This window comes from Anticarsia gemmatalis, chromosome 29, assembly GCF_050436995.1.
Source record: "Anticarsia gemmatalis isolate Benzon Research Colony breed Stoneville strain chromosome 29, ilAntGemm2 primary, whole genome shotgun sequence".
Taxonomy (NCBI): domain Eukaryota; kingdom Metazoa; phylum Arthropoda; class Insecta; order Lepidoptera; family Erebidae; genus Anticarsia; species Anticarsia gemmatalis.
The window spans coordinates 4,276,330-4,290,502 of NC_134773.1; the positions used below are offsets into that span (position 1 = coordinate 4,276,330).

The following is a 14,173-nucleotide window of genomic DNA, read 5'->3' on the forward strand; positions in this document are numbered from 1 at the left end:
AATAAACAGTCAATTGGTAAACAGTTAACAGAACAGCTAATGAAGTCAAACCCTAATAAATTTACAATTTCTAATTTAAATTTTGACACGTTAAGTACAGTGTAATGGGCACGGGTTGTTACAACTCTCTAGGGTCTGAGTGAGGACTATCAAAATGTGTTCAGTATTTAATGAGATGCAATTGAAAACGGGGTTTTGGATTTTGAAGTTGATAAATTGGTGGCATTTTGTAGATATTATTATTATATATTACGGATATTTTATGAGCTATTGATATTGTTAATACAAAGTGGCGTTATTTGGTCTCCGTTTAACCCTATGAGAAAAAAATCACGCATTATAGGTATGTAATGTACCTACTTAATATTATTTGATGACCACGAATTAAAAAAAGGGTTTGTAAATAAGTTAAAACGATTGCTTATGAGCAATCGGACTTCAATATCGAGAAATTGTAATTAAATTACATTTTTTGTCACATTTTATTCGAAAACCATTTGCAAATTGTATTAAAATGCATATTTTACAGGTAATTATTATAATTCAGGTATTTTTTCGGAAATAAATTAACCCTCGCAGCTGAAGCTCAGCTCGCGTAGAAATAATTTAGTTTCTTACTTAATTTGAAAACAAAATGTTTTACTCAAGACATTCATCTATCTCTAAAACTAAATCTTACCAAAATCGGTTGACGAGTTTAGCTGAGAGAACAATATAATTCGCAATAATAATATTAGTAATATTTAGATTATAATTATCACTAATTATTACATGCTTTTGTTAGCAAAATATAAATTCATCAATATTTGTATTCGATTAGTGCAAATTTATGGGTGTTGACGTACACGCAAATGAGCGAAATGGTAATAAATTACAACTTAATTAGCCACTAGGTTAGTTGCAAAGAAATCATAACGAACAACGACTATGAAGGTTTTACTTAGGTGAATATCATTATAATTTATAGGAAAATAAGGTAGTGCTCATTTAGCTCTTATTATAATACTTACGATCACACATAAAGCTGAAAAGGTTAAAATGCAAAAAAGGGCGGACTCAACAAAAGAAAACAAGCATATCGTAAATAAAAAAAATATATTTATTAAAAAAAAAGACACGGAAAAATTGTGGGAAAATCAAGCAGAAAAAAAAAACAAAAAAAAATCCAAAGGCATTAATTAACATTCAGCCTATTAGCGTTTTAAATTTAAATTTTATCAAAAATACTTACAGACGCGATAATTTTCACAAATAAATTTGGAAAACACTTTAACAATCAAAATTTATATTCGCCACTCCACTTACGACGAAATAAATAAAATAATAATAAATGGTATCCCTGCTTCGTACAGTCCCACTATTACTAAAACGTTTGATTTGAGAATGACTTTTAACCTAATTTAATACTTCACATAGCACATTTAGACGTTAATTTCAGTTATTTTATTCATGTTTAACATATTTTACCATACCAATTTGCCGCGAGATTCTTTTTTGTGCGATTTAAACGTTAAAAATAGGGTTAGAAAATCTTTACGCACGACTTTTCGTGCCCGGGAACGGGCGGTAACTGGTAGCGGGGTTGCCCGCTTGCTGATTTATTATTCCCGGACTGCATTGTATATTTTATAAATCCGATAGAACCTTGATTTTAATGCGCCTTGGTGCATAGAAATGAGGTTTGTTAATGTAATGGAAGAAGTATAAGGTAGCCTTCATTTATTTCATGTTATTATTATTGGAATTATTATATTAAGATGTGATTCTTTAAACAATACTTTGTATTCCGATATACATAACTGTTATACTGAAGACATACTAATGTGAATGATTAATTTCAAATAAAAAATAGTAAAAAATAAATTGGCGTTTATTAGTGCTTGTGCTTTCGATCAAAATATTATAAAACAATGGTATATTTTATTGCGATATCTATTAAAAACCAAGAAATATATGATTTATTTAATTTATAATTTACACTCAACTCATTTCTATTTAAACAATGGTTTCTATACAAATATGTATTATTCAAATAACCAAATATTTCGAGTTACAAACCACACAAAATAACAATTCACTTAAAATCAATAATCAAAAAACACCTGTTACAGTAACTTTCAATATTGCGAAATTTTCCCAAAATTTACGGGTGACGCTCGATAATGGCAACACTTGCCAAGGTACGCGCCGCCATCAACGTTTATCGATGTTCCACAGATTATAGCTACGCACGGGGATGCAATTGCGTTTTATTATTGCTTTGATTAAACAAAAATGTTGCGAAGTTGTTACGCTGATGAAAGGGCGTGTTAAAAATTACGTTTTATTATTGCGTGTTTGACCGCTGTAGGATTTGGGAGAATGAATTTTTGTGGCGCAGTTAAACAAGATATGTCAATGTTAGGGACTCAGTTTCATAATATGGACTTTCAGAGTTTTAAGTAAATCTTGTGTTGAATATCGTAACTGGCGGTCTTGTATGACAAGATGTATGGATGTGAATGAAGCAAGGGAAGTTTGTAAGGATAGTACCAAGTGGCGTTCTTTGTTCGTACCGCTACGGGAACTAGGCGTGATTATTACCTACGTATCATTTAAATACATATGGTAGGTATTACTTTATTCTAATATGGTTTCAGACTTTCAGGCTATTTTGGTTAGTATAGAAATACATGGAAACCCAACTTAAACAGATGGTTGACTTTTTACCAAGTGTAAATAAAAATACAAGTGATATGAAAAAATAAACTTTATTTAATAAAATAAGGAATGTAATATAACTTCATCACTTCTCATGATAACTTGCCTTCTTCCTGTAAAGAAAAGAAATCCTATATAAGTTCCCTTAAAACGTAAGCATTTCATGGTCTTACGTACATTACAGTGTTGAAAAGTGCTTATTTGTGCATTCTTATATAAGGGAACCTGTTGTACCTAGGCCGGTTTTTTAGAAATATATTTTTTATTGTGATTTGACGTGCAGCACACAAATCATATTTGCATATTTTGAAATGTCAATTATTTGGGTACTCACCAAAAAAATATCAGAAATGTATATTTAATACTTACATAATATTTTTAAATTTAGAAAAAAATGGGAAATGTGGCCAAGGTACAACATACCCTATGTACCTAGGCCAGTAGTACGTTGTACCTAGGCCACATTGAAATTTGGGGGTAATTTAAGCAAATTATCAAGTTTTGTTAACTAAAATCATTTTATTTGATTTATTACAGTACACAGTATTATTACAGTATTTAACAAAACATTTTAAAAATTCTCAAATGATCAACATTTAGAAATGATCAAAATTAAAATAATATTCATAGCTATTTTTATGCTTTTTAAACAAAATATTTCAACAATAACAACCAACTTTTTGCCACCGTTTCGTTACATCACATCGCTGCGCCTGCCAAACTCCATATGTGAATTTTGATGTTAAAAAAAAATGAATCTTGTGTCCCAAATAAAAAAAAAAATTCCAAAATCTCACAAAAGTCACATGTGGAACTTGGCAGGCGCAGCGACGATATCACATAATATAATATAGCAAATCAATATACCTATATAGCATAGCAAATGGAAAACAAAATATTGAAACAATTATCTTTACCTATATATAAATTACTACTTCTCTCTTAAATTTTAATCAGTCATTTGGACTAGCTATTATAAAAACACTATCAATAATCAATAATGTAGATATATTATTCAGCCATAAGCATTTAGTAGAAATCCCAGTACTTCTGTATCTCTGGAACATAATAAATTTCTCTGTTCTTGTTAACTTTTTGTTGATCAGCTGTACCTTGGTCACTGGCCAAGGTACAGCTGATCGACAGTGGCCGAGGTACAACACTACTCCAACTTCACTAAAACGGTGGATTTATATAGTTTAGAGGTTAAGTATCTCGTAAGTTTTTTATTGTGTTGAGACTTGTAAAATTAAAGAACCGATAGCATATAACAGTTAAGTGACTATTAGAAAACTTTTAAAACTATTAGACTTCAAAATATATTAGAAATACTTACTTTTTCACACAAAAAAGTTTCAGCGTCGATAACACCAAACACCGGCTTAATGGCGGTATGCGAATAACTTCACATTGAATAGTCTGTAGTGACCTATCGAATACTATAAACAGTAGAATTTAGTATCGCGCGAATATTTGAAAACGAGCCCAGTGGCCTAGGTACACATAGTGCCAAGGTACAACAGGTTCCCCTACATACTAGCGGACCCGACAAACGTTGTCCTGTCTACACGTCTTTAATTTGTAAAAGTTAATTAAAAAGCATTGTCCAGCGAACAAAATTGAGAATCTGAACCATTCTCAGATCCCCTTGAACACACACAAAAAATTTCATCAAAATCGGTCCAGTCGTTTAAGAGAAGTTCAGTGACATACACACTTACAGAAGAATAATCTATATACACATATACTTATACTGTAACTAGAAAACAAAATTATATATCTACAATTTAAATAATTAAATACACCTATAAATAAATATTGTAGCCCAAATTATAGAGCGATGCGTAAAAAAAACAAAATAAATAAATCTATACTAATATTATAAAGCTGAAGAGTTTGTTTGTTTGTTTGATTGTTTGTTTGTTTGTTTGTTTGAACGCGCTAATCTCAGGAACTACTGGTTCGATTTGAAAAATTCTTTCAGTGTTGGATAGTCCATTTATCGAGGAAGGCTTTAGGCTACATATCATCACGCTACGACCAATAGGGGCAGAGTACCAGAGAAAAATGTTACAAAAATGGGGAAAATTTTGACCCATTCTCTCTTATGTCACGCAAGCGAAGTTGCGCGGGACAGCTAGTTAATAATATTACTTAAACAAATTTTGATGCAATTTCTAATTAAATAAACAATAAATTAAAGTAACTGTCCCACTGCTGGGCAAGGGTCTCCTCCCGGAATGAGGGTGGGGTTAGGTCTTGAATCCGGGGGGACAGAAACTTAAAAAGCGTGGCCAGGAGTTTCTTACCAGCTCTACTTTCCGAACTGGCGGTAAATTCACTCTCTGTATCATTGACTATCATAAGTGTCAGCATTTGAGCTGAAGGAATAAATGATTTGATTTTTCTTCATTTTGTGGGGTCGCCTTTGACCCCAACCCCGACTCCGCTTTCAAAGCCGGGTTTGAAAAATCCAAGCTAAGGCTATAAGTAGGGGTCAATAAAAGCTTAAGCTCAACTTTGTGTGGTCACACTTGACCCCCCGTCTCCTTTTTTTTCAAAATGGCGGCCGGGTGTCAAACTAGCTAAGGTATTAAATATAAACTAAACTCTAAGATATGTAATATTTTAATAGACTAAAGGTTTTACATGCAAATAAAAATCATATTTATACATTAATACTTATATTTGACAAGACAGTATTAAAATTCTACATAACTTTACAATTTTAAAGGTCACATTCAGAAAGGTCATTTAAATTAAATCAATACCCTCTTATTCATAAAAATATATGAAGTTATGAAAGGCTTATAAAGTGTTTTGTTTCTTTCACTCCTTAGCGAAATGTAAGAGAGAAAACATATTATAGTAGCTTTTTAACTAAAATAGGTTTATAGTGTGTTTATGAATAAGAGGGTTAGACTTTAGCCTTTTATGGTCTACTACAGTACGGCTGTAGGGGTCTTCAAATAAAAGTCGCCGCCCGCCGACATACGGGCATATGTCGGCGGCTTAATTTCAAAATAGTTAATTTACGGAATTTATTATAGAAAAATTGTCGGCGACTTAATGTAGGCGGGTTTTTTTTAAATAATTATGTCAGCGACATAAACTGCCTATGAAAAAAATCCGCCTACAATTGTCGGCGTGTCGGCGACATGTGAGTGAAAACTTTATTAGAGACCCAGACTTTTAAGCTTTACTTACATTTAAGTGAAGTTTCTGAGTGCCATTTAAAGGGATTAAAATCTAAATTTGAAGTTCTTTTTCACGAATTTTCTATTATTTCAGTAAAAAAATGTTATATTTTACATAAGAAACAGTCCTTAATTAAATATATTACAGTTTTAAAACTATTCAGGATTTTTTGTTAAAACGCAGACGACCGACTCTCGGGCGACAAAGTCGGTTTGACAGAAAATTTGTGTTTAAAATGTATCAACTTAAACTACGATGAGTAAGATTATTTATTGTGCGATAGAAATAAATGTTATTTGAGCTAAAATCTTTTTTTAGACACAGCACTAAGATTTGCTCTTGTGTCGCGGGGACTTTTACAAACATACAAACAACGGACACAAAGAACAACCAGCCCCAAAACAATTATTTGTGGATCGCACAAATAATTGTTCTGTGTGGGAATCGAACCCACGACCTCCCGACGCAGTGGTGTTGGCGTGGTGACCTAAACCTGCGCCACGGAGACAGTCGAAAAAATTAATGTTTAAAATGTATCGCATACTTAAACTATGATAAGTAAGACTAACCATTGTGCGATAGAAATAAATGTTATTTGAGCTAAAATCGTCTACATATAAGTTACTAGCTGACCCGCGCAACTTCGCTTGCGTCACATAAGAGAATGGGTCAAAACTTTCCCCGTTTTTGTAACATTTTTCGTTGCTACTTCGCTCCTAATGACCGTAGCGTGATGTTATATAGCCTATAGCCTTCCTCGATAAATGGGATATCTAACACTGAAAGAATTTTTCAAATCGGACCAGTAGTTCCTGAGATTAGCGCGTTCAATCAAACAAACAAACTCTTCAGCTTTATAATATTAGTATAGATAATAACTTGCATAAAATTACACTGTCTTCTCATAGGGGTAGGCAGAGAACGCCACTTGGTACGATCCTTACAAACTTCCTTTTGCATAAACCCGACCTATTTTTAAATGACTACATGGGACGAAAGTCGGCTGGAGTCGGTCACCGACTTATATTCGGCCGTCAAGGAATAATAGACAACTACATAGAACTAAAGTTGGCCGGAGTCGGTCACCGACTTTAATTCAGCCAAAAATAATAAAAGACAACTAACTATATGGGACTAAAGACGGCCGAAGTCACCGACTTTAAAGTCGGCCGTCTGCGTTATACGCATACATAAAATTAATATATGGCAGACACAGGTACAATAAGGTTAGGAATATTTATTTTTTATTAATTCACCAGTCAGTCAGTAACGGAAGAGTTTTATATAGATAGTAAAAAATATGTGCAAATTATAGTATACTTTTGGCCACAATTATTATTTAATAAAAAATATTTAAGAACATTCCTAAATTTATTATTATTTTAAATTATTTTTGTATTTAATATTACATAATACATAGACCGTATGTATGAGAATAACATCACGCCTTTATTACCACAAGGGGTAGGCAGACGCAAGTCTAACAATAGTTATATTTTAAAATAATAGGTATTTATTAGAAATCGCATCAAAATTTGTTCATCTATTTTTTAATACATTACATAATATTAATAATACAATACATAGAATAAATATAACTATAATATTATAATTTCCCAATCAATAATTACATACATATGAACCCATACAAAACCATAACAAGAAATTCAAAATGTGCGTAATAAATGTATCCCATACAAAGAAAAAACATAAGCGCACGTCACGCAACCGTCACGCACACATCACGCAGTTGTTAAGTTACGCAATTGTTCGCGCACACTATAGTCCGACAACATAGAACTTTGGCATGCTTGATGTATCTACATAATTGTGATATTTTTTTTGTATTTCTATAATAAATAAAGTATCTGTATGAAACAGGTCACCGTCAGCTGTATAAGCCGAGTCACTGATGTTATACATTCTGTATGTTGTATACCTCCGTACCGCGAACCTTGCATACAAGTTGTGAGACTATAGTAATGTTCAAGCTTGCTTTTCTCATACGCTAATATAAGCCACCATTTCACACACACTATCGCGCATATAACAACAATCGCGTATGAAAGAGCGCGTTTAAAGTGTGTGCAAGAAGAAAGCAAAGAGCCGTTGCCGCGCTCACCTCCCCGCGCCCGCGAACAACATCGCTCTCTCAGAGCACAAGCGTTATACTGTACCATACTAGGAACGTGCGATACTGTGTGTGTGGAAAGGTGGCTATTGTTTTAGCGTATGGTAAAGAGCACGCCGATGTAAAACTTATGTCCCTCCTAGCCGATATACGGCTACGGCGGTCAGTTTAATTGAAACTGGCCATCTGTGCAGGACTTTGTTTATAGTGTCCAAGTGTGTGCACAATACACAGGTACACTCTCTATTCCATCACTCTCATAGTTTGGTGGGACGGATAACCGACACGACCAGTGAGAGGTCAGGCGCAGGACCGACGGCTTTACGTGCTCTCCGAGGCACGGAGGTCTTCGACCTCAACTTCCCAACTCCGGGCAATCTCTAAGAAATTCTTAACAGAAAATCTCAGAAAAGACTTTTTTGGCTCGACCCAGGATTCGAACCCGAGACCTCTCGCACGGCAGCCGCATATACTACCGACCGCGCCACAGAGGTAGTTATGTAAAACTACGCAACTACGTACGATCAAAGTTGTAAAGACGGCGGTTCACGCCACACAGACATGAGACCGCGACCGAAGACTGCGACCCCAACTTTACTAATCTGTCCTGTCTCGGTCTCGCTTGTGAACTGTTTCATACGCATTACCTAAAGTTTAGTAATGGCGCAGTCTTTTCGGTCTCATGTCTTTATCTTGCCGCGAATCGCCCCCTTTAGAAGGGAAGCCCTTAATGCAATACAAATGCGACGTTATTCACGTAAGACAACTCGTATACAGCGCCTGAAGCAGTTTTCACCAAGAATTTCAAGCAGCAGGTATAAATATATAAAGCAGTCTGCCCAACCCCATAGAAACAATGCGTGATATTATGTATGTATGTATTTAAAACAAATAATTTACAATTATCATACAAAATTTCACTTCACGTTCACTTTTATTAAAAATCTTATGAAACAGACAGTTAATTTATTACTGGCGTATTTAATGTAAATAACAACGTTTATAAAACGCTTGTAATACGCAGACGTCACGCACACGCACCGCATATATCACGCAGCGCAAACATTGCTGCCTGCTGTCCACTTGAACATCTCTAAAGATGAAAGAGATACTATGCAAACAAAACGTCTTATCCACGCAATCGTGCCGCACTCGCACCGCTAACATTATTCCTTTGTCAAACACCTACATTTGACGCAAATATTATTGTAATATTACGCACTTCCCACCATCTTCACAATTACACACACATAATATAATGATCATCACAGTCGTCACGCACATCTAACGCAGACGTCACGCAAACGCCACGCACACGCAATACTCACACTAAATCCACCAATAAAATTAACTGTCAATTTTCCTCAAAGATTCACTATATTATAATAATTATTATAAATTATTAATTATATATTATAAATAATATAAAAGTCTTTATTTATGTACGCACTATCATACCATGTTGCGCCCGTTGTCGCCGGCTATTCGGTCAACGATCTGGAAATAAAAATAAAAAAACATAAATAAATATAACTACTAACTACCTTTTGCCCGTGACTTCGTTCGCGTGGTTTGTGACTTAAGACAGAATTTTCATACAAACTTTCAACCCCTTTTATATCCCCTTGGGGGTAGAATTGATCAAAATCCTTTCTTAGCGGATGCCTACGTCATAACATTTATCTATCGTCTATTACTTATCTTAGTTGACAACCATTTGAAAGTCACTATGCTGTACATTGTTCTGTCCCTTAGAATATAGTGATTATCACGTTACGTCAAGGCGGCAATGTACTGAATAGTGACCATCAATTTGACGTACACTAGCTGTCAACTGAGATACGTGATATGCCCTCTGTATGTCAAATTTCATCTCGATCCGTCCAGTGGTTTGTGCTGTGCGTTGATAGATCACTATGTCAGTCAATCACATTTGAGTTATATGTATCACTACATAGTATAAAACAAAGTCGCCCATTTTGTCTGTAATCCCTTCGTATGCATAAAACTTTAAAACTACGCAACGGATTTTGATGCGGTTTTCACTAATAGAAAGAGTATTTTCTCCGACAGGTTTTTATATATAATTGAAATACATTGAAACTATATTAGCTGAGTTATAGCGATTTATGTCCAAGAAGTCAGAAAAAAAAACTAATTGAAGATTGCATTTGTGCGTGCGCCGCTTATACCGTTGGATACAAGTAAGAACAATGTATAGCAAAAACATTGGTCTTTATTAGTTCTACAAAAAAGTCCGCGATGACATATATCCAGCTTTTTTATTTAAGTCACAAAAACTACTTTTCTGTATTAAAAAAACATTTAATTCGTTGGGTGATGTTTAACTGGTGATATAACCAATAATACATATATCCTTATCAAAATAAGTAAGTTCATCATCACGAGCATTTAATTTAGATTATTTTTGCAGTTTACAGTGTGTTATTTAGACATATAGTTTAGGAGATATCACGATATCACGGACCGACTCCATGCCCTCCACATTCACGGAATGCTCACAATAGTTCGAAGCCCTCCGCGAAATGGACGTAAAAGCTGCTGCTGCGATAACTTTATTTGCTGTGTCCCTATACCACTATATAGATGTCAAAAACAAGAAAGTTATTAAAAGAAAACGTTCGAAAAGAAGATGGTGGATGACAGAAATACATCGTAATTATATAATAAATAATTATAGTCCACAGTAAACTGCGCCGGGGCCGTGAATGTGTATGCGTATGCGTGAACGCCGCGCGAACCCTTTGTCACGGGACTTTAATACCGACTCTGATCGGGGAACAGGCGTGAACGCGCGTGGAACAACTTATTAACAAACTAATCAATAAAAATAACATCACTGCATACATAATAATCATATCGTAGGATTTAAGACAATATTGGTTTAATTTTTTGCTTAAGCTTCCCTCTTATTATTGGGCAAAGGTCTCCTCTAATTTCTTCCACCGGGTCTTATCTATACTTTGTTTGTTTGTTTGTTTGAACGCGCTAATCTCAGAAACTACTGATCCGATTTGAAAAATTCTTTCAGTGTTAGATAGCCCATTTATCGAGGAAGGTTATAGGCTATATATCATCACGCTACAACCAGTAGGAGCAGAGTACCAGTAGAAAATGTTACAAAAACGGGGAAAAAGTTGACCCATTCTCTCTTATGTGACGCAAGCGAAGTTGCGCGGGTCAGCTAGTAATATTATATACTCACTCCTCTAATTACAGGTAGGTTAAGCAGAGACCCTAAAACAGGCACCATTCTTAAGAAATTCACAGCCGCTGGCAGGAAGCCCCTGTAATAGTGAAAATAATATTTAAATACTTTAACAAATGCATGAAAACATGACTTTTTAAAATAGTCTGTAATATTTTTAAGTAGTGTGTATTAGAAATAATGATCACTTGTTATAACGGTGAAGGAAAACATCGTGATGAAACCTTGCATGCCTGAGAGTTTTATAAAATAGTTCATGGATGAGTGTCAATATTTAAGACTAACTGGTTAATGTGGTGGTCTAACACACTCTTAAAATACTTAAGTCTATTTAATTACGATGCATGAATCTTTAGGCTCCCCAGTAGTGAGATGGATGGAGATATATATATGGGGATAATACTTTTTGAATCGAAATAGTTATTTTATAGGATGAAAAACTTAATTCTTCTTCTTATCGTATGGTTAGTGGTCAACCTAGTGTCAAAGTTGTTCAGGCCGCCCAAGGCCTTTGACGTGGCTTAACGACTGTTATCTTAATTGACATCAACCGGGACGAGACGCCCAGTTCAAATACCACTATGCGGTCACCCATCTATGGAATGACCGCGCCAAGGGTTGCTTAACCCACAGATCGTTTACCGAACGGTGAGCGCAACTGGCTATAGGCGTCTTAAAAACTTAATAACAGTGAAATATGTTTTTACCTGAACAATAACAAAAAGCCATAGATTTCAGCGACCATGCCAATCATAGGCCAGCCGAGCAGCACAATACTGATGCCTCCGAAGAACGCCACGGAAGCTTTAATCTTGTGCCGTTGGAAGAAGAAGAAGAACGTTCTTTGTAGCCCGATCACACACGCTAGACCACTTATGAATAGAATCTGAAATAAATACAAACAAATCATTTATTCTTAGCTCAAATGATAATTTATGATAGTCAATGATACAGAGAGTGAATTTACCGCCAGTTAAGGTAGGGCCAATGAGAAGAGCTAGCAAGACACTCCTGGACACTCTTTTTTAATAATACACATAAGTGAGAGCAGTGATAGCTGAGTGGTTTCAGAATGTGTCTCCTATGTAAGTGGTTGATGGTTTGACCCAAGACTCACACCAATGACTTATCTATACTAATATTATAAAGCTAAAGAGTTTGTTTGTTTGTTTGATTGAACGCGCTAATCTCAGGAACTACTGGTCCGATTTGAAAAATTCTTTCAGTGTTAGATAGACCATTTATCGAGGAAGGCTTTAGGCTATATAACATCACGCTACGGCCATTAGGAGCGGAGTAGTAACAAAAAATGTTACAAAAACGGGGATTTTTTTTTCATTCTTTCTTATGTGACGCAAGCGAAGTTGCGCGCGTCAGCTAGTCAGTTATGTGTGTACTCCAACAGTGAATGAAAACATCATGATGAAACCTTGTATGGTGATAAAATTTTTTAATTCTCTATGCTCAGTTACTGATGTAACAGAGTCTGTATCTGTGTATTGTGCGCACAATTGGCATATAATAAATAAGCAAATAAATAAATCTGAATTCAACTCTATATTACCAGTCAGTCCCTATTGGCATGTTTCAATATTGGCTAGGAAGACTTGATATCACAACACAATCTGATACTCACATTGCCTATGGCTAGTAGACCCTTATCAAATAATAATAGGACTCCTAGGAACAGGAAGGTCATGCCGAAACCGGCAAGACCTACTCCAATTTCTGAAAAAAAAAACAAAAAATCATTATTACTGCTATTTTACTGACTAATAAAAATAAAGCAAATGAATACACCGGGAGAGGTCCTGTATGACAAGATGTATGGATGTGAATGAGGCAAGGGAAGTTTGTAAGGACTGTACTGAGTGGTGTTCTTCAGTCGACATATGCCTTTTTGTAAAAATTTAAATGGTGAGTAATTATGTATGTATGTATATAACTGACAAACTTGTTATCTGCAATCTCTTATACCCAGTTTCTGAGGTACATTTAGTGGTAATATAATAATATTCAAACAGTTTTTTTTATATGAATAGATAAACTACCACTAAATGTGCTTCAGAAACCAGGGGTTAGACATATATGCTATAGAAATGGACTAAGATGATTAATATAAGTACTTAAGAATGATACTAACTGAAGTACCTACCTTATATACTAACTTAGTGTTTACAACAAATTTTATACATAGAGAAATAGACTAGGGCATTTTGATAATAACTATTTGATCAAATATTTGTACAGACAATATGTTGAAATAGGCCACAGATATGTAATAAAGACCCGACCTAATTAATTTATAGTCATTTGTACTCATTTAATTGAAGAGAAGTCATTGCATTGATTTCAAATTTTAATAAAGAAATCGATAATAATTTCTGGTACTATCGCCATTTTTGGATGAGATTGGAGTTTCAAAGGCAAAGGAAACACATTAGAAGCCATTATTTATGGCGATATGAATGTATTAAGCCTTATTTGTTGTTAATTCATCAAAAAATCGCGCAATCTTGTCTATGACAGAAAAGTGTGTAAACTTACTTTGAGTATCCGTTATTTCAATCATTTTGGATTATTTAATTCACTAGCAGATATTTAAATGGTAATTATTGATACAATTTATGTTAAAACATTATTTTTTAACTAAATTTATAACCTCGCTCCACGTCAGTTTATCGAATTATTCGCTGTCATGTCATGTCATCTTGACAGTTGTCAAGAAGTGGAGCTTTGCCAGTCTAAAAATGTTATCTCTCAAGTCTCAATAAAGCTGTCTATGCACATCTATATTTATTAGTCACACTTAAATAAAAGCTTACACTAATGGATAAAAAAAATACGACTGCTAACTTAATCCATAATGACAAACATGTTGAAGAACGGAAAAGCTCAACCACGACTTACACAGA

At 34.6% G+C, this 14,173-nt stretch overlaps 2 protein-coding genes across 3 annotated transcripts in view; both read right to left on the minus strand.

Annotated features, from left to right (window-relative positions):
• LOC142985125 (A-type potassium channel modulatory protein KCNIP1) overlaps positions 1-1,799 on the minus strand; it is a 50,042-nt gene extending 48,243 nt beyond the window's left edge. Inside the window, exon 1 of the mRNA XM_076133102.1 lies at positions 1,232-1,799. The gene's annotated coding sequence lies outside the window, so the exon portion shown is untranslated. The remainder of the gene's footprint in view (positions 1-1,231) is intronic.
• Positions 1,800-2,735: 936 nt separating this feature from the next.
• Positions 2,736-13,962, minus strand: LOC142985264 (vesicle transport protein GOT1B). Of its 2 annotated transcripts, none has more exons than XM_076133330.1 (6): positions 13,806-13,962; positions 12,895-12,986; positions 11,966-12,144; positions 11,256-11,337; positions 9,488-9,526; positions 2,736-2,813 (listed from the first exon to the last, which is right to left on the minus strand). In XM_076133330.1, exons 1-6 carry the CDS (start codon positions 13,828-13,830, stop codon positions 2,793-2,795), a joined length of 438 nt encoding a protein of 145 aa, XP_075989445.1. In that variant the 5' UTR covers positions 13,831-13,962; the 3' UTR covers positions 2,736-2,792. The 2 variants fall into 2 exon arrangements, with proteins under 2 accessions (XP_075989445.1, XP_075989446.1); XM_076133331.1 differs by having other exon boundaries at positions 9,480-9,526.
• Positions 13,963-14,173: the final 211 nt, after the last annotated feature.